The sequence below is a fragment of the Hydra vulgaris genome, chromosome 12 (assembly GCF_038396675.1).
Source record: "Hydra vulgaris chromosome 12, alternate assembly HydraT2T_AEP".
Lineage (NCBI taxonomy): Eukaryota > Metazoa > Cnidaria > Hydrozoa > Anthoathecata > Hydridae > Hydra > Hydra vulgaris.
In genome coordinates, this window is record NC_088931.1 from 79,677,501 (window position 1) to 79,699,747 (window position 22,247).

Here is a 22,247-nt window from a genome sequence, read left to right on the forward strand (position 1 = left end):
TTATAGAAAAGGCAAAGAGAGGTAACATTGCGACAATGTGACAATGGTTGAAGGCTGCAAAAGCAGGTCTAACTATGTTTACAATGCGTTTTTGCACCTTGTCTAAAAGAGAAAGGACATCATTTGAATATTCGCTTCAGATATGACAACTGTTTAAGGAGTACTGCTACATTGACTGAGGGTTTAGGTTTGGGCAGGCCATCTATCTATTCATAAAAAATTCATTCAAGTTTTTAAACTTTTTCCAGTTTTCTAAATTAATAAAAGTTTAAAAATTAATAATATATATAGTTTACATGTATATATATATAAATATATATATATATATATATATATATATATATATATATATATATATATATATATATATATATATATATATATTATATATATATATATATATATATATATATATATATATATATAATATGAATGCAAATGAAACTCTGATAAATGTAAAATCACTCACATAGATAAAACAAACAATTTTTATGCTTTAGTAATAATAAGGGTAATAGCGTTGAGCTTGCATCAAGTTTAGTCAAGAAGTTTTATTAAAATGTAAGTATGTAATAGTTTTTCATATTATCCAAAACCTTTAATTAGGAATACTTGCTTTTAAAACTAAGAATTAGTTTTAAAATTTTAAATAGTTCAACTAGCTTGCATTGTTTAGAGGGTTTATGATACAAGAACTTGAAACAAATTTTGTTCTTATTGCAAAAGTGGCATGGATGAGGTTGTAAATGAGAAACTGTCACATTAAATACTTTTCTTTTATAGTTGGACCTGTAAAGGTTTACATTGCTGATTAATGGCTGATAAATGCTGATAAAGGAGCATAACAAGTTTGTTAAAGAAAATTCTCATTTAACATTTAAGGAATACCCATGAACATTTAAAATGTTTCTGTGTTTTTACTTCACATAATCGCACTTCGCTTTTTTTTCTAATATGTTTCCTAAAAGTTCTTTCCTAATATACCTAATACACATAAGCAACTGTTTAAAAAAATTCTTTTTGGCATCTCCAGCTGAAACAATTGGAGTTTCAATGTTGATTACTTAAGTTGATGCTACTTATAACATATACTAACTTTAATTTTGATACCAGACTTGGATTATGTTCAGCATGCAAAGTTAACTTAAAGCATCAAAAGGCTTAAAGTTTTTTTACATCAATGCTAAACAATTAAACTCACAAGGTCAATTAAGTTTTTGGTGTTAAAAGAATTTAAAAAGAATGTTAAATTTCAGGCTTAATAGAGAAAAGAGACAACTTAGCTTTGTTTTCCGCCCAGCAGCCTTGTTTTGCATTGTAGAATTTTAGTTGCAAGAAGGGTATAAGTGCAATTAAGGTAAGAAAAAAAATAGTATTCTATTTGACTTTGTAATTTATAGTTTTTGCTAACTTGGTTAGTTAAATAGTTAATGGAGCATAAGAGGTACTAAATGATTTGTTCTGTTCTGTCAAATATTCAAATCTCAAATGTTCATTTAATAATTACTTTGTACAACTGAATCTGATTTATGTTATAATCCTCTTCCATTATTTCATAATGTTATAATCCTCTTTCATTATTTCTCTCAAAGTTAACAGTCTTTTAAAGAATGAAAGAAAATACAAAATCATTTATTTAAAAATTTTTTAAGCATAGTAACAAAAAATTTTTAATCTTTAACAAACACACATAATTATTTTTAAGGAATAATACTTATAGTACTTGAGTTAAATTAAAATTTATATTTTAGTTGACTCTACAAATGATGTTTACAGTCAATGGGGAGAATATTCACCATGTAGTGCAAAATGTGGAGGTGGATTAAAAACTCGTGCAAGAGTATGTCTCCAAGGAAATTGTACTTTAAATAGCACATTAACTGAATCTCTGGAATGTGGTAATTTACCATGTGTGACTGGTATGTTTTGTAACATTCTTTGTGTGTTTATATTATACATTAAAGTAGATTGTTTATAAGTTTCTATGTTCTGATATGTTTAAATTAGTGCACATTAAGTAACATTTTGTCCAATTAGTAAAGGATTGTCTTTTTCTTTATTTGGTTTTTTCATGTATGTATGTATGCATGAATGTATGTATGTATATGTATGTCTATGTATGTGTGTATGTATATGTGTATATATATATATATATATATATATATATATATATATATATATATATATATATATATATATATATATGCATGATTTTTTTTAAGGCACTTATATGTTGGATAGCATAAGTCCATATTCAAATTTGGTTGTTTCTGGGTTTAAGTATGCTAAATTTTTCCAATTATATGGTGTATCAATGGTTGGTTTTATCACAGAAGAAAATTTATATGTTATGAATTGGGATCAAACAAGCGCAACCTTTCTTACTAAACAAACTATTCCTGTATCTGGTGGAGTTGCATTTGATTTGTTTATAACTTCTCAACTGAGTTATCTAGTTGTTCTAGAAAAATCACCAAATGTTTTTCCAGGAACTTTTTCTAAAATCTACATATTCAATCCATTTACAAGTGAATTTGATGTCACTCAGCCATTAACATTTGATGTTTGGGATCCATCAGCTTTGGCTACTTTTAATGTATATGGTACCCCTTTTTTGGTTGTTGTCAACTACCAAGACAGATGTATGCTTTTTTTAAATATTTAACAACTTGTTTATTTTTACATATTTTTAATGAATATAAAATAAAACAACTTTTTTTAATTTAGTGTCAATAGACAATGGTCACGAAAAAGAAGTTGTAATTTGTGATGGCGTAACAAAAGTTATAACATGTCCTCCAGGGTTTACAATAACAGTTGCAAGCGCCACCTATGGTCGTACAAATCAGCAATCTTGTGCCTCTGATTTGTCATTTATGCTTATGGACACTTATTATTCCTACTGTGTTGTTGCTGGAATCAACTATATTGTTGGAAAGATTTGTAATAACCAAGAATCATGTTCTTTAACTGCTACTCCTAGTCAATTAGCTCCCGATGACCCTTGCATTCAAATAAAAAAATATTTAACTGTGCTTTATACTTGTAATCGTAAGTTTTTAGCAGCTCTCAAAGAACCTAAAACTTGATATATTTATTTAAATGTTTTTAACTTGTAGTTTAATTTTAGGAATTTCATATATAACTAAACCTACTTTTTATAAATGGGATGGGGTTGGATTATCATTGACACCTGGTGAAAACCTGTTCACTGCAGGGGCTCTTGATATTGAAGCTTTTACAATCCACAATATCCAATATATTGCTGTTGCAAATTTTATAAACGACCAGAATATTAATCATCTTGATTCTGAAGTATATATTTACAATCTGTTTACTTCCAGGTAATTTTTCATTGAATAAGCTAAAAATTCAGTTTGAAAATGTTTGACGTTTTGAATATTATGTTTAATAGGTTTCAAAGCTTTCAAAAGTTGAGAACTGATGGTGCTGTTGATTGGGAATTTTTTAGTATTGGAGAAGGAGTATCAACTGAGTTTTTTCTTGCTGTTGCTAATTTTGTAAAAGTTTTACCTAATGGACAAAAAAAATATGATATTGATTCAGTTATCTATAAATGGAGTTGGAACTTATTTGTTCCTTTTCAATGTGTTAAAACCTATGGTGCTAAGAAATGGACAGCTATCAAAGGTAATTACTGCACATTGTATTATGCTACAGTTTGTATGTGTTGTTTGGAAATATCTTTTTTAGTCAAATGATCATGAATATCAAAACTTACTAAACAAAAAGCCATTTTAAATAAAATTATATAAAAAAAACAAATGTTAAAAAATATCTAAAATCATAATGGTTTTTGAAATGTTAAACAAAAAATAAAATATAATAAAAAACTGCCTCCTTATATTTATTGTGATTTAAAATATATAATGATAAATGCTTGAATGTATCAAACAATTTAACTAAGTTAAATCAGAAACAAAACAATAACTTAATGCAAATAGGTGAGCAAATATAACAAAAAGTTCCCAATTTTCTCATTAAAAAACAGTAAAATCCTTTCTGTCCAAGTACTCTTTAGCAATTTTTCTTCCTGTTTGGTTAAAAAGCTCTGTGTCAAAACAAGCACTAATAAGAATTGTTCCTAAAAACCTTTTAATTAATATAACTCGTCATTACCATCTTAATTTTAGAGTTTTAAACAAATAGTGGCATGGTTTTTGTATAATGAAAAAAGTGGCTCTAGATACATTTTTTTTTCAAATTAACTTCCACAAGGTCAAGAACAGTTAAGGAGGCTATTTTTATCTTTTAACATTGTGGATTCAACTCTCAACTCTTTAACTTCAAAATACCAATCTTAACAAGCGAGGCCATTGCGCAAAGAAACAATTTGAGTGCAGTACTACCAGACATTTTCATAATACCAGACATGATTGAACTCAGAAAGTCTTGCCCCCAAGCAAGCGCTCTATATATAATTTCTATATATGTTTTCCCTATATATGTGTGTGTTGTATATATATATATATATATATATATATATATATATATATATATATATATATATATATATATATATATATATATATATGTTTATATATATACATATATTTATATATATATATATATATATACATATATATATATATATATATACATATATATATATATATATATATATATATATATATATATATATATACATATATTTTTATATACATATATATATACATATATATATATATATATATATATACATATATATATATATTTGTATATATTTATATATATTTATATATATATCTGTTTGTGCGTGTGTGTGTGTTCCTTATATACATGTGTTCCAATTATAAATGTTTATATAAATATAAACATATATAATGAACATTTTTTTATGCAATTAGCATAATTTTATGTAAATTTTGTATATTTTAAACAACTTATATTAAATCAAGTCCTCAAATATATATATATACATATGTATATATATATATATATATATATATATATATATATATATATATATATATATATATATATATATACATATAACATATATATACATATACATATACATATATATACATATACATATACATATATATATATATATACATATATATATACATATATATATACGTATATATATACACACACATATATATACATGTATATATATACATATATATATACATGTATATATATATATATATATATATATATATATATATATATATATATATATATGTGTGTGTGTGTGTGTGTGTGTGTGTGTGTGCATATAAAGTTTTTAAACTGTGGTTATGTTATCTATTAAAGGTAAAAATGGAGAGTTTGTTCTATCAATTGCAAATCTTTATGGAAATATTACATTTTACAATTATGATGGGTGGCGATTTTATCCATCTAGGGTTCAACCGGAAGGTAGAATCTTCCAAAATGTTGAAGCAGTTTATGAATCTACCTCAGACCAGACAATTTTTCTAGTAAAAAATAATGTGCAAGAAAACCTTACTGTAAGTAATATATATCAAACTACTTTTATGCAGACATTTCCAAAATATGATTTACTTGAGAATACTATACAAGCTGTGCAAAAAATGAATCAATCTCTTTACTATGAGTTCTTACCCCAAGTAGAAGCATTTAATGCAAGTTTTAATTTAGCAAAAGATACTTTTATACATATTGATAGAGACATAAATCTTACAGGTATGTATTAATAACTATTTATAATAATTCAACATCGTTTTTAGGTAAAAACTTTTAACCAGTTCTAAGCAACTTTTTTTAACCTTTTGAACTGCTTGAAAAAACTTTTTTCAGACCTGCTTAAAGCAACCTTTTTTGGATCTTAAACACTGATCAGTTTTGTTTTTAGTATCGGTAACTTTATAAGTTATGATTGTTTGAGTAGATGTAAGCATGTTAAATTGCTATTACTATTGGATTTTGTAAAAATTGTAGTACAGAAAAGTTAGGTTTGGGCACATTATTTGGTATTATATAAGATCTTATAAACTTGCAACAGTATAATCTGTACTGGTATATAATCTGTACTGGTATGGTAGGATTGTTGCAATTTATCCTATATATATATATATATATATATATATATATATATATATATATATATATATATATATATATATATATCAAATATACAGAAATATATTTAAGAGATTAAGCAACTGAAGGTCACACATTTTGAAATACTTCTGGAAGCTTTGATTATCAAAGTCTTGAGAAAAGTGTAAAAAATAAAAAAATGATTTTTTTATTTTCTTATTTAAAATTTTCAAACCCAATGTCGTAGATTTGTACTGAAGCCCCAACAGGCGGCTAATTTCAATAGCTGACTTTTAAAAAAGCTGCTTCTGAAGATCTAAATAATAATATTGTTATAGTGGTCATTATTTTTTTGTTTGTTTTATTAAATGCTAGATTGGCATTGTTGCATTTTTTTTTTTTTGTGAATTTTTTTAATGTTTTTTTTTATGTTTGTTTTGTTTACTTCAATTACTTTAGTTTAATTCAATTGTTTAAAATTAATTTTGTAACAGAAAGCGTTTTTAATTATGAATTCAATTTCTAGCACAATAACTGAAAAAAAAGAATTTTTTATTACTATTATTTATTAACATAGTTTATTTAATTACTTTTTATTATTACTATATAAAAGTATAAACCTTTGTTATTATTATATAGTAATAATATAAATATTTTATATAATTAGTAAAATATTATTAAATAATCTGAACATATGATAATGTATAAAAATAGTTATATAATATTATAATTTTTGATTTTTAACAAATTTTAACAAGTTTTAAAAAAGTTAACATATGAAAATAATTATAATATTATAGTTTTAATATAATCCAATAAATATATTAGCAGGATTAAAATAATATACAAGAAATCACATAAGAGCACAGAAAAAATTACAACAAAAATATACAAATCATATACAAGTTGAAAAATGCTAACAATATTTAATTAAAAATTTTTTTTTTTATTAGGTTCCAAAACATTTTCCAACATGACATTTATTTCTGGGGTATTGTTTGATACTGTCACTGTTGATAGCATTGTTTTATCACCCATGAATAAACTTATTCTAGACATGCAAGTTGATTTGAAAAATCTTTTTGACATACAATCAGAAAATATTACAACGCTTAACACTCTTTTAAATAAAGTTGTCACAAAATCTACTGATCAAACAATAGTTGGACAAAAAAGTTTTTCAACTGTTACTGTTAGTAAATTAGCTGTTGAAAATGATATTAACATTAATGGATTAATCAACAACATTGATTTATCAGAAAAAAATTCCCAGTTACTATTTGTTGATATGAATGCAACTTTACTGAATGATATTTTATTTGCAAATAATGTTATAATAAACTCCAATATAAATTCAAAATTTATCAATAATATATCCACATCTGATCTAATAACAATTGACAGGTCTGATGAAATTCATGGCGAGAAAACTTTTTTAGTTGATATTGAATTTTCATCTGATGAAAATGCAGATTTATTAGTGGAAGGTTTAATTAATGGAATAAATTTGACCAATGCTTTAACCATTCAATCAAATCAAACAATTACAAGTTCATATGTAATAGATGGAATAACAACATTTTACGCTGATATAAATGTTCAAGGTAATGTAAATAATATTGATCTCTCTAATGTAGCTGCTGATACACTTTTTATAAATAAAGTTGATCAACTAATAACTTCACCAAAAACCTTTGATGCCATCAAAATAAATGGTGATTTAATAATGAATAATGGAGCTGAAATTAATGGTGTTGATATATCAGAGCTTTGGAAATTCAGTCAGTCAGTTAAAAATTTTGAGAACCTTGAAACAGTTGTATTTAATGATAATGTTTCATTTAGTAATGTGTACCTTTATGGTAAATTAAATGGAAGAAATTTGTCTGACATTTTATATACTTACTTACCATCTACAGTTAGTGGCAAAATATCATTTTTAGAAAATGTTTATTTGCAAAAAAATATAGTTGTTGATGGGAAGGTTAATGGAATTGATATATCCAGTAAGATTTTTTTTTAATACTAAATTAAAATGTACTATTAACAGGCCTTCGCGTAAGGGACGTGCGGTCGCATGCTTTATATGATCACTCATATAATGCTTTCTTTTGACAACTTGGCCACAACTCTTTGCAAGTTTTGACTAAAAAGCGCTTTTAAAAAATCCGCTAAAAAAAACAAAGCAAATGTAAAAGTGATTTTTAATTTAATTGATTCCATAATTACAATTAAACTGCTACAAAATTTCCTGAGTACTTTATTGCAACATATATAAAAGGCGATCATTGAAAAAATATTCAGATTAGAGTTTAAGGCAAAATGAGCACAGAAGCTATCAAAAAATAATAATGAACCGCTTTATCATGGAAATATAATTTCTAAAGAAAAATTATTTAATAAAAAAAATGCATTACAATTATCTTGAAATAATCGCATCTGCCAACTATTTTTTAACAATCCCACGGCGCAACATATTGTGTTTTTTTTAAATGAATGTTGACTTGCGTATCTTTATCTATTGATGAACGTCAATAAATAAATTTAAGAGATTTATGTCAAATAAGGGAGTTTTATTTTCAAATAATTTTTATTCTAGTTAATAAGTTATTAAATACATCAAAGATGCTTGGTAAATTTATTCAATTTTTTTTTTACACATTTGCAAAATTATTGATAAATGCACAATAAAAAAAAACTTTTTAAAGTGTTTTTAATATGCAAACAAACTTTACTTCACTTTAAGGAAAATAAGAAAATTAAAAAAAAAAGGCATGCAAAACTTAATTTATAATGAATTTATTTACTTTAAACTTTTAATGTAGTTGCTAATTACATAAAAGAGACCGTGCTTAAACATTTTGATTGCTTTCTTTAATAAAAGAAAGCAATCGAAATGTTTAAGCACGGTTTCTTTCGAAGTTTTTGCAAAAGCATTCATTTTAAGTAAAATTTCAGAAGCGTGTTTTAACAAATGCATGCACATTTGTCGATTTGACGCACCCTATATCATTTTAACTTTTTAATAAAGTTAAAAATTTGCACCACAAAACATGGCACTTTTAACCACCCTAAGTTACTAACGTTTTAAACATCGATTTCTAAAAAATTAAGAAAAAAATCTGAGAGGGGGGGGGGGCTGACTCATGACCCTTTCCCTCACTACGGATCCGCCCTTATATTAGCCAATTTATTCATGGGAGGGAATGATAAAGAATGATAGAGCTATGATAAATTTTTTTAACTTTCGCTTACAATTAAGTTTACATTAAGTAATAAATGTTTTAATTTTTTCTGGTTTTTCTGCTATTTATTTTGTTATTCTAGAAAATTTTTATTTTTTTAATTTTAATTTTTTGAATTTTTTTTAATTTAGTTGAATTATTTTTTTTTTTAATTTTATTGTCTTTTAAGTTTATGGGTTATTGATTTTAATTTAAGTTTGTAATGTTTTTTAGCGTCTTTTAAAAGCGCTAATTGTCAAAACTTATAAAGAGTCGTGGTCAAGTTATCAAAACAAAGTTTTATATGCGTGGCCGTTTAAGATGTCTATCGCACACCTCTTACAAGAAGGCTTGCATTAATAAAATAAAATATTATATGCTATCTTTAGGTAACGTTCTCAAAACAAATGGTGTTCAGACAATCAGTGGTAAAAAAGAATTTCAATCAGGTATCTTAGTTTTGGGAGATTTAATTTCAAATGGTTTAGTTGATAATATCAACATATCAGAAGCCTTTGAGAACACTATGTTAAATGGTGTTGAACAAAGTGTTAAAGGTTATATGGAGTTCGATACTTTAAGTGCAACATCAATTCAACTTAATCAATGTGAATATGACTGCCTTTTATTAAATATTCTACAAAATATTAGTTCTAATGCAGTTCGCCAAAGTAGTAGTCCTCAAATTATAAAAGGCAGTGTTATCTTTGCGACAGATTTAAATATATCTAGAAATGCTACTGTTAAAGGCTATATCAATGGTGTACATTTACCTGATGATCTTCTAATTCAAGGAAAGGATCAAATTGTATCAGGTCTAAGCCATTTTTTAAGTAATGTTACTGTTGCAGGTAATGCAACAGTTAAAACAATAAATTTTGTGAATATTTCTGATTTGTTTAAAAATGCATTGCGTAAGTCTGGAGAGCAAAATGTTACAGGAATAAAAACATTTATTGATACAATTTCATTTAGTTCAATAGTTGATAACACTGGTACTATTGATGGGGTTTACACAAATAATTTAGTTTTGTCTGAAGTTGACCAAATAGTAAATGGTTCTAAAACATTTACAGCTGAAACGAGTATTGACACTTTGAGTGTTGGCAGTATTATTGTTGATGGCTTTATTGATGGCGTAAACTTGACTATTCTTCACTCAGACTTAGTAAATTTGAGTGCCAGCCAAATTATTAAGGGCACAAAAATATTTGAGTCACATGTTTCTTTTAATGGAAATTTCACAATAGATGGTTTAATTGATGGTGTGAATCTTACAGATCTTGCAGCAAATGCTATGAGAATCAGTGGAAATCAAGTTGTTACTGGTGTCAAGGTAACAATAATAATTATTTTGTTATATATTATTATTATATATATATATGTGTATATACGTACATATATATATATATATATATATATATATATATATATATATATATATATATATATATATATATATATATATATATATATATATATATATATATATATATATATATATATATGTATGTATGTATGTATACTACTACTACTACGACTACTACTACTACTACTACTACTACTACTACTACTACTACTACTACTTCGACTACTACTACTGTGTTCAATCTCTTGCTGAAAAAAGAGCTTTTCTATCGATTTCTGTTTTATCAAGATAAAGAATATTTTAAAAATTTACTTATTTCTAATTTAATAACTTTAAATAATTAATCAAAACAACTTTCAAATAGTTTTTACTAAGGTACCCAGCCAGTACATTGGGTTTCAAATAACGCTGGTAGCTCTCCTACTACATGTTAGACACACTTCTCAAGTACTTTTGTTATTCAGTAAGAACTTTTTATTTAAGGGCTCAAACAGCAAACAACTTGTGGCAAACACAAGTTATTCGCCAGGTTTAAATACTTCAATGAAAATCTAATGTGTAGGCTGGGTAATGTTATATTGTTAAAATAATTCTAAAACTAGTTAATACTCAATTTGGTTTAACTAACAGAAACATAATTACTTTTTGTTGTTATTTACATTTAGACCTTCAACATGGAAGTTAATGTGAACAATATTATGACTGTGTCAGGTCTTGTTGATAATGTAAATCTTGAAAATTTTGTTCATGAAGCAGTTTATATTAATGATAATATGACATTAGGTGAGGAATTAATATTAAAAAACATTTCTTTAATGGGTAACTTAATTTTGAATGGTTTATATAATGATTGTAACCTGACTGAATTATTCAGAGACACTTTAATGTCTACCGGAGATCAAGTTGTTACAGGAAACATTACAATAGAACAGTTGATATCTAGAAATATGTCAGGTGAAGTTAATGATCTGGATTTTAAAAATGAAGTTGTCTTTTTAGATGAACAGACAAATATTACTGGATCCAAGATTTTTTTAAATACTGTTTTATTTAATAGTTTGAATGTTTCCAGTACTATAAATGGAGTTATAATACGTGACTTTGCCAACAATATTCTTTACTTAAATCAAGATGCAAACATTACCGGTCAATTGAAGTTTACTGAAAGTGTAAACATATATGGTGACTTGAATATTCAGGGTTTGCTGAATGGAAATAATATTTTTGAACTCTACAGAACAACACTTAAAAAAAATAGTGATCAAAATGTTTCAGTTAAAACACATTTTAATAATGCTATATTTTTGAACAATGTTTATGCAGATATATTGCTTGATAACATTGACATTGTTTCTTTAAATGAAAATGCTGTATACAAATGCTTAGGACCAAATAAAGTAGTTGAGAATTCTATAAATTTTACAACAATTAAGTCTCAAGAAAGTGTAGTATGCAAAAACCTTAACCTTCAAGGAAATTTAAATGGAATTAATATTAATCAGCTTAATGATGAAATAGTGACTTTATTTGGCAATCATACAATTACTGGTTCCATTGAATTTATAGGAGATGTAAATGCAGTAAATGTTACAACACGCACAGTCAATGGTTTCTTGGTTCCAGAAGATTTTGTTTTTCTTAATCATAACCAAACTATAAATGGCTACAAAAAAATTGCAGATGATGTTCTTGTTTATGGTGACTTCAATATAGAAAAGTTTAAAAGTATAAACAGTATTGATTTTTCTGAATTTGCTCAAAGCATTGTTACCTTAGATGGCAATCAAACAATAAATTCAGAAGTAGAGTTTGAGGAAAATATTATAATTACAAGCAACCTTAATACTTTGGCAATTAATTCTGTTGAAATCAACAGTATTAATCTGATGGTTCAGAACCAAGACCAAGTAGTTAGTGGCAAGAAAGTATTTACAAACATCTCTGTTGAAAAAGAAATTATTAGTAAAAATTTAAATAATGGATTAAACTTTTCATTAATGAATGAAGAAATAATTTTATCTGGAAGAAAGAATCAGATTATTGGAAGTAAAACCCTTTATGGCAATGTCACTATTCAGGGTATGTGTAAGAAATTTTTTAAACCTATGTTTTATATATTGTAATGATTTTTATTGGATATGTTTTTTTATTATAATAATTTTATACTTATTATGCAGTGTAAATCATAAATAATAATAAAACTGCATTTGTTTTGTCAGGTAACTTGGTAACAAACTTAGTTAACGGAATAAATATCACCAATCTTTTTAGTGGTTATAATAAAATTGCTCTTCTTGAAGTGAGTTTAAACATGTTTAACAAATCAGTTATTTCCCAACAAACTATGACTTCAGAACTAGTTAGCTCTGTTAAAAATGTGCATAAAAATTTGGATTACTTTACAGAGTTGGATCAAATTCTATTAGCCTACATGTCTGTTTCTATCGCATTTTTTGTGGAGAATGGTGATGTTTATTTAGTGGCAGGAGCTCTCAATGATGTAGATCAAAAAACTTGCATTAATTCCAGTGTATTTATAATGTCAAAAGATACAAAGAAGTTTTTTAAAAAATATGAGGTATTTTACATATAACAATTTTTTATTGATACCTTTAAATAGTAATAAAAGCTCTTGTAGCAAAAAATTTATATTAATTAAAAAAATAGTAAAATAGCAAGAAGCAAAGTAACTATTTCAATTCTTAGTTGTTGACTTGCCTGGATTTTTTAATAACTTACTATTTTAAAATTATATATTGCTTTATTTTTTCGATTCTATCTTTAATTTATTATTATTTAAAATTGTATTTTTCTTGTAATAAAAAATCTTGTGGGCAAAATCCAAGTATTTAAAGGAATTTTTTTGTAAAAGTTCATTAGATTTCGTTTTTAATTTTTTTCAACATGGCCAGTTAACATATTTGTTCGTATTGGTACCTGTAAATGTTTTGATTACTTATTGTTTTATTAGTGTCTTTCATGATATTTTTAAAGCTAATTATAAACTTCAGTAAGATGCTTTGACATTTGAATGCGGTAGTGGTGTAGTGGTAGAGCGCTCGCTTCGTAAGCGAGAGGTTCCAAGTTTGATTCCCACCACGTCCCTGGTAGTACCGCGCTCAACTTGTTTCTCCGCGCAGCGGCCTTGTTTGTCAAGGTTCGTGTTTCGGAGTTATAGAGTTGAGATAGGGTGATAACCACAAGTAGTCTCCTCATCTGTAGTGGCCTTCTCGGCTTTGGGGAGGTGAATTATTTAAAAAAAAAAAAAACTTTAAATTATTTGTCACTAATAATAATTTAACTTTCATTATCAAAATTGATTATTATCACCACAATTTCATAAGAAAACTTTTTGGGGGTTGATTCATTTTAATTATATTTTAAATTAGTAGGAGCATATGTTGATTTCAAAACAAAAAACATTTTATAACATTTTCAGGCAATATTGAATTTAATAAACAAAATTAAGAAATTTTACTTGATATTTATGACAACAATTTAATGATTACCAGGCACAAAGAAAGTAAGTAAGGCACCAAATCCAACTTTCAAATAATTTAAATTGAACTAGTTTATGATACAGAGTATAAATAGATATATAAAGTAACCTCAGATATGTAAAGTAACCTCAGATATATAAAGTAATCTCAGGTATATGATTGGTTCTAATAGAAATAATTAAATGCAAAGAAAGAACAAAGAGGTTAAAATAGGTATTATTGTTATTACACTAATTTTGTTTTGTGAAAGTAAAACTAAAGGTTTTAAAATTTTTCAATTTTTTAAGTTTATTTTTTATTCTGTGTAATAAATAGTTACTATAATTATTATAATTTAGTTGTTATAATTATTTTTAATTAACTGTTAAACTATTATTTGTTAACTTTTATTTTGTATACTATTATATTGAAAATAATTATTATGTTGAAATTTAAAGAATCTTGCAGTTTTTGTATATAATTTTCTCTTTTTTTTTAAAGGGAATTCAGGTATTAGAACTTTTTTTTTCATCAAATTTAATAGAAAAGAGAAAAATTTAATAACAAGAAAACAGTTGAACAAGTTGGCTAAAAAAGTGTAAATTATATTTAAAGTCTTTTCCATATGTTCTCTTTGTATAGTGTGCTTAAAAAATTTTTCTTCTCTTAAAAAAATCATTCTTTTCTTATTGCAATATTAAAGTTGTATTTGATAGAAAACACATCTGTGAATCTCTAGTTTACCAGAATATTCCATAGTCTTTCCTCATTTGTAAAATATCCAGAGCCGTACCAAGGGCGGAGCCGGCCGGGCCGCGGCCTGAGGCGCCAAAATTGGGAAGGCGCAAACTTTAATAAATTAAAAAAACAATAATCAGTTTATGAAACTAATTTTCACGGCGTCCCTGCTGTTGAACATAAAATTAATTAAAATTCCGCCTCTTGACACAAACTCTTAAATATTAAAGCTCATATACTGAACAAAAAAGCGTCCTATAACACTAATATACCTTTGATAACTTTTGAGCATTATAATTCTATTATGAGTCGAACCCAAAAGTTATCTGGTGCTGAATTTAAGAAGAAAAGAAAACAGCGCCAAGAAAGTGACGAGAAACTACAAAACTGTTTCAAAAAGTGGTTGGTAACAAACTCAGTGGAGAAACAAATTATTTCAGTGGATAATTGTATTGAAATTAATGACAATTCAACAGATCCTATAATTGACTTTAATTGAGTTCAGATCATCATTTGGAATTAATTGAAGAGGAGATTTTCATCAGCCAAAGTCAAGAAGAATTTTGCACAACTGATTCAGAACCAACCAGGGAAGATGAAAATGCCTAGCTTTCAGGCCCAGCTGAAATGGACAAGGATGAACTTCATTCGGAAATCTCAGAAATTCCAGTGGCCTCGGAAGAAAATTTTCAACATAGGGATCCAGCAACATGGCCTAAAATAACGGACAAAACAAGATGCTTTTTGATTGAGCATAGGTCAGAGCAAGACAGAAGAGAATTTTTCCCAAACACGCTGTGTGATTTTGACAACAGAATGCAACACTTCAGCTCAAAATGGTATGAAAAAATTCATCCCAATGGTAAAAAATCTGTTCGCACTTGGCTGCAGTACAGCAATAAAAAAGATTCTTTAGTTTGTTTTTGCTGTTTGTTATTTTTAACAACAAAAACCAACAATTTCTTAGAAATTTCTAAAGGGTTTTGTGACTGGAAAAAACTAAACCCAAGAATTCCTGAGCATGAAAACAACAATGAACACCAAAGATGCTATTCTGATCGGAAAACTCTTGAAAAAAACCTCAAGGAAGGAAAGACCCTGAATTCTGATCTGTAGAGAGTTATTAGTGGAGAGATATCTTAAAAGTAATTGTTGATGCAATTTTGTTCTGTGCCAAGAACAATCTTGCCCTTCGGGGAACAACAGAAGACATTGGTCAACAAAACAGTGGCATTTTTCTGAGCTTAATTGAGTTGATTAGCCATTATTATCCTTTAGTGGCTGAACACATTGCGTCCGTTAAAGCAAAAAAAACCACAACATCCTACTTTTCTCCTTGAATTCAAAGTGAGCTGATTGAGTTACTTGGGCAGAAAGTCAGGAAAGAAATTTTGTCAAACATCAAAGAAGCTAAATACTACTCTGTTCTGTTTGACTGCACTCCAGATACCTCCCACAAAGTGCAGATGACTCAGATCATCAGGTATGTTCGCATCAGTGATGAAACCTGCACAATTAAGGAAAGCTTTGTGGACTTCATTGAATCTCACCAAAAAACCGGAAAAAGTCTTGCTACAGAAATAAGTGAAAAATTGGAGAAGGATGGTCTAAGCATTTCCGATTGCCGGGGCCTAGGCTATGACAATGGAGCCAATATGTCTGGAAAATACAATGGCGTCAAAGCTCACATCCATTCTCTTAATGAGTCAGCAAGATTTGTTCCATGTGCAGCTCACACTTTAAATCTTGTTGGTGTTCATGCTGCTGAGGTTTCCCCACTCATGATTACGTTTTTTGGAAAGGTTCAAGCCATCTTTAACTTTTTTTCAAGCTTTACGTCAAGATGGGAAAAACTGATGAAAACGTTGACCATCTCATTAAAGGGAAATAGTGACACAAGATGGTCTACCAAAAAAGAAGCAATTACACCATTGCACAGACAAATCAAAGATGTTCTTCAAGTTTTGGAATCCATTATCCACAATCCCATGACAAATGCTGTCACAGTTAGCAGTGCAAAAGAACTTCTCCTTCATATTGATTTCAGTTTTTTGTGTTTGTTGGATTTCTGGTGTCAAATTCTTTCTCTAATTGACCGGGAAAACAAACTGCTTCAGTCAAAAACCATTTCAATTGACATTGCCGTAAAAAAAATGAAATAATTGAAGGCTTTCGTTCAGAATTTTTGAGATGTTGGGGTGGACAATATTATCAAAGATGCTACAGAAAAAGCTAACCAGAGCGGAATTGATGGTGGCTTTCCAATTAAGAGGAAGCGCAAAGTGAAGCGAATAGCACTTTATGAAGCTGAAGATGACTCTCACCTTCTCACAGCAGAAACAGAATTCGGATCTCAGTGCAACCTTGTGTTTGACAGCATTATTACACAAATAGAGTGGTGGTTTGAGGCTGATGTCTGCTGTATCCTCTGATTTTGGCTACCTCAGTGGGCATTCACTCTCTAAAAGTTCAGTGGATGAACTCAAGAAAAAAGCTGCAAATTTATCTCAAATTGACAAGGCAGATTTTGATTCTTCTGATTTCCAGTCAGAAATGGCAAGCTTTAAATATCAAGCTGCCGCAATGATGGACAACTTTGAAAAATCTAGCCCGATCAACATTTTGCAGCTCATTTATAAATATTCTTTGAACGATGCTTATCCCAACACAACAATTGCTATTCGCATCTTCCTCACCATACCAGTCACAGTTGCTACGTGTGAGAGAAGTTTCAGTAAACTTAAGCTCATAAAACACTATATGAGGTCAACAATTGGCCAAGAATGTTTGTCTAGTTTGGCTATAATTTCAATTGAAAATGAAGTGGCAAACAACATTGATTTTGATGATGTCATTAGTGAATTTGCCTCAAGAAAAGCCAGAAAAGTGGCATTGAGCTAAAGTTTGTGCAACCTTAATGACAAATTTTACTTATAACTTGATGTGATAAATTTTGAGATCAATAAATCATTTTTTTCGTTTAATTTTCTTCTTTTTTTTTTTAAGGAGGGGGAGGGGGAAGGGAGGGGAAGAGGGGGCGCAATTTTATTTTTTGCCCAAAGCGCAAAATTGGCTCGGTACGGCCCTGAAAATATCTATTATTTATTTATATTAATCATATTTTTGAAAACCTCTAAAGTAATTGCTGATGATTTTTCAGTCTTTATAAAAGCTATCACTTTTTGATTTCTTTAAATGTGATCTTTCTTTTGTGGCAGGTTGGGGCAAATTAACAAATTGAATTTTAAACATCTATTTTTAAACATTTAGCAGCATATACCTGACTATTTTAAACACTTAGCAGCCATTTTGAGTGTTTAATGGATAATTTTAATACTTAATTGCAAATAAAAATTTAATGATAATTTGAGTTTTGAATATTTATTATTTTAATAACTAATCCTCCTTTAATAAACTATAATAAAATTATACAGCATATAATAAAAATCAATTATATTAAAACATTAATTGTTTTATATTAAGTACATTCATATAATATATCTGATTTTTTTTCCAGATATTCAAAATATTCAGAATATTCAAAAAAAAAATTCGTATTATATTAAGATACTGAGTTTTTTAAAGAAGTTCATGAAAACATGACTAATAAGAACGTGAAGGCTAACAAGAAAATTGTTAGGCTAGTCTTAGTATAAAAACGCATTTTTGCACTTGAGTTTATTTTATTTTATAAATTGATAACACTTTTAAAAATAATTATGGAATTTTCATGGGATTATTTTTGCATTTAGAATAAAAGGATAAAAACATTCATTTGGACCATTTTCTCATTACATAATACCAATACTTGTATTCGTAAAATGGTATTAAGAAAGAGGGGTATCTATTAAAATTTTCATGATTGTTGTTATAATATATTAGGAAACTCAACAACAACAGGTGGTTTGTTGCTGGTGGTGGTATTTACCAACAATAAGCGCTTTATTGTTGACATATTATTTAGGTGCATAATAATTATCTGTACTTCTGTATAATGAACTTAGTAACACTTTGTAAATCACTTCAATGGCTATATTGTGAAGTTGTGTGAGTACCAGGGAATTGAATTCTTTATCTTATTGACATTTAAGCTTTTTATCATGTTAGTTATATGTATTCTTGAGTCTTGATTTCTCATTATACTTCTCATAAATTGGATATTAATCAATTGGATTCCAAAATCTATGTATTATTTAAAAGTATAGTTATAATATTTTTTTAATATAAGTATAATACTTTTTAAAAATACTTTTATATTAAAAAAACTTTTTATTTGTTAATTATACTTTATTTAATTACTTATATAATTTTATTTTTTATATATTTTTTTTAATATCTCAATAAGAACGATTTTTTTTTTTCTTTAATACCTCAATAAGAATGATAATAATAAAAAAATTGGTTTTTTATTAATAGATATTGACAAATGCAATAACCGATATTTATATAGTCAATTCCAATGAAGGTTCTTTAATGTTTACATCTTCAAATAAACCTGATGAATGTTTGCAGACCTCTTACTTCAATAGGTTTTACACATTAACATCAAAAAATGCAAAGTTAGAAAATGCATTTGGAATGTTTCCCTCAACTAATTTTGATATTAGCATATCTAATGGAAGTTTCACAATGCTTTCAACCAGTTCTTACAATACATCAACTATGTCGCCATGTGTAGGTCAGCAATTTTTTGTTAATGAAAACACTACAATATCAATACCTAGTTGCAATGCTGTCAAATCTATTATTTTATCTTCTAACACAATCTATACTGTTGCTGTTCTAAGTGAAAGTTTGTATGGTGGAAGTTTAGCAATTTATGATATTTTTGAAGATTCAAGTTTTATTTTAAGACAAAATATTTCTACTGATTATGCGGAAGATGTTATCCAATTTACAACATCTGAGGGTGATTACATTGCTATTGCTAACAGTTATGACTCAAGTAGCTCTGCTATAGAAATGTCTTATACTGTTCCTGTTACAGTGTTAAAGTAAGTTTATTTCTTATGTAATAAAAGTTTTATATTTAATAACATAAGTTATGCAATAATTATTCAAATAATTTAAGCCACATTTAATAAAATAATCAAAACTAATTATTTATATATGAGCTATACAGTTTATAACAGAAATAAGGCAATATTTAGTTACATAAATTACTCGACTTGTATAAACAATGTTATTCTAAAATGTTTTGAAAAAATATTTTGAAAAGTACTTTTTTTTCTGATTATCTTTTTAGTTTAAACAACATCTATATATTTTTTTTTGTGATAAGTCTAATGATAATTTTTTTAATTTTTTTTTTGTTTTGTAGTTTATAACAGTGATAAGATATTATTTGTGAGTTTTAGTGTGCAATAACGGACTAGATGATTATTTATATTTTTATCATTATTTCAATTATCCAAATTATCAACAACTCATTACTGGTTTGCTAATTACTCGAAATGGCCGACGACATGGGTTTCAAGTGGAAGGACACAATCGTCAATTTCTAAAAAAAGTCCTCTATATCTAGAATTTTCTTGAAAAAAAAAACATTTAGAAAAAAAGTGGATCCCCCCTTCCCCCGTTGTTGTCGGTCCTGCTCGATGTAGTTTTTATGAAATTTTTACGAAAAAAGTTAAATTTCTAAAATATTGCTTATTTTTATAATATTTTGTATATAAAAAAAATGTTTTTGATTTTTTCATAAAGACTTTTCATTTTGCTGCTTCAATTTTAAAAAGTAAAAATTTAAATTTTAAAATATTAAATGTTTCTATAACATAAAAATCTGAATTTTAGTTTTATTTATAGTTAATTTAAAACATTCTAAAAGGTCTTCAAAACTCGTCTTTCAATCGATAAAATCAATACTGCTGGTAGAAAAAATGTAAAATTAATAGAGGAATTAAATTTTTATATAAATATATCAGATTAAAAAGTAATTTTTATTTTTTTGCTACAGATTTTTATTGAAATCTTTTATATACAACTTTTAATATATAACTGTTCGATACTTTTTATTATTTTTAAATTGAAATTAGATTATCATCTAACGGGCTATACGCTTTTTATCAAAACATATACGTCGCCGGAGCAATGAAGTTGCGGTATTTTGAATCTGGTGTTTACAGTTATCTTGCTGTTGCTTCGTTTAATCAAAAAATTGTAATACTAAAAGTAATACTTTATGATTTTTTTTACCATTATATGTTTAGGCTACTTGTTTTTGATAATTGTAAATAAGTTTTATAATTAGTTATAAAACATCAGCATCGTACTAATTTTTGTTTTTCTTTTTTGTAAATGTTTTATAAATGTTTACAAAATGCTTTGTTTATATTTTTATTCATGTACATAAATATACAAAGCTTCTGGTATAGATTCTGTAATATTATTTACTAATAAAACGTTTATATTTTAATTAAATTGAAAAATTTATATTATTAATTATATATTAATTAAAATATATATTAAAGTGAAATTTTTTAAAATTCTATTCTATTTTTCAGCATAACGGTTTTGCAAAATGGAATGTTGAATTCACCATTCCAGTGCAAGGCTATAATAGTATCAAGGATATGGTATTTTGGAATGTTGGTGAAGAACTTTTTGCCGCTTTTCTAGCTAATAATTTATGGGATAGCGCCTATCCTTCCGTTATAAAAATTGTTCAAGCTATTCATAGTTCAGATGTTGACGGGTCCATGGTTATATAAGTTAAAATAAACTACATCGATTATAATCAATTTATGAACAAAAAAATTTTAAGACGTTAATATTTATGTTTTTTATACATTATTTATACAATATTTATGTAAAAAATATTAATTGATAAAATAGACCAGTTTATTTTCGTATGTAAATACAAGAATATTTTAAAAAGTAAATTTACAATTATCAGTAGCAGCGTTTGAATTCCCTTGACTCTTACTCTACTTTACTAAACAATAAAATTAATAAAATGGAAGTTCAATCAGATTGAAATGTTTGTAAGAATATGTTCTTAATCATAAACAACAAGTTTGTAGTTATTTACATTGACTTACTAGTAAAATTTATATTAATTTTTGTTAAGTAGAGGTTTTACGTCACCCGCTGCCAATTATTGCATTTAGGGTATTCTTGATTAGCATGGCAGTTTTTACTTGTAAAGGCGCGCTGTTACAGAAGATTTTTGTATGACTACGGTCATATAAAAATATCTTGACTGTTGTCGGATATTTGATCGTAGAATTATTTTTTCTACTCAGCGTCAGCGGTTGTAGAAGATTATCTCGGCGATTGTTTTTTTGTTTTTTTTTGAACTCATTTGAATTTTCTAACCTGCTGGTTAGAAGATTCAAATGAGTCATCTGGATCCTCGGGGTATTCTCTAAAGGATCCTGCGGACTTAGGACACCGGCAATTCGC

At 27.0% G+C, this 22,247-nt stretch overlaps 1 protein-coding gene across 1 annotated transcript in view; it reads left to right on the plus strand.

Annotated features, from left to right (window-relative positions):
• LOC101236068 (uncharacterized) overlaps positions 1–21,740 on the plus strand; it is a 29,142-nt gene extending 7,402 nt beyond the window's left edge. The window contains exons 3-15 of the mRNA XM_065814591.1: positions 1,752–1,919; positions 2,223–2,642; positions 2,728–3,051; positions 3,131–3,344; positions 3,416–3,651; positions 5,284–5,676; positions 6,987–8,039; positions 9,647–10,593; positions 11,292–12,705; positions 12,846–13,204; positions 19,260–19,837; positions 20,879–21,014; positions 21,347–21,740. Coding sequence (XP_065670663.1) covers positions 1,752–1,919; positions 2,223–2,642; positions 2,728–3,051; positions 3,131–3,344; positions 3,416–3,651; positions 5,284–5,676; positions 6,987–8,039; positions 9,647–10,593; positions 11,292–12,705; positions 12,846–13,204; positions 19,260–19,837; positions 20,879–21,014; positions 21,347–21,553 — 6,449 coding nt within the window. The 3' untranslated portion in view covers positions 21,554–21,740. The remainder of the gene's footprint in view (positions 1–1,751; positions 1,920–2,222; positions 2,643–2,727; positions 3,052–3,130; positions 3,345–3,415; positions 3,652–5,283; positions 5,677–6,986; positions 8,040–9,646; positions 10,594–11,291; positions 12,706–12,845; positions 13,205–19,259; positions 19,838–20,878; positions 21,015–21,346) is intronic.
• The last annotated feature ends 507 nt before the right edge of the window (positions 21,741–22,247 follow it).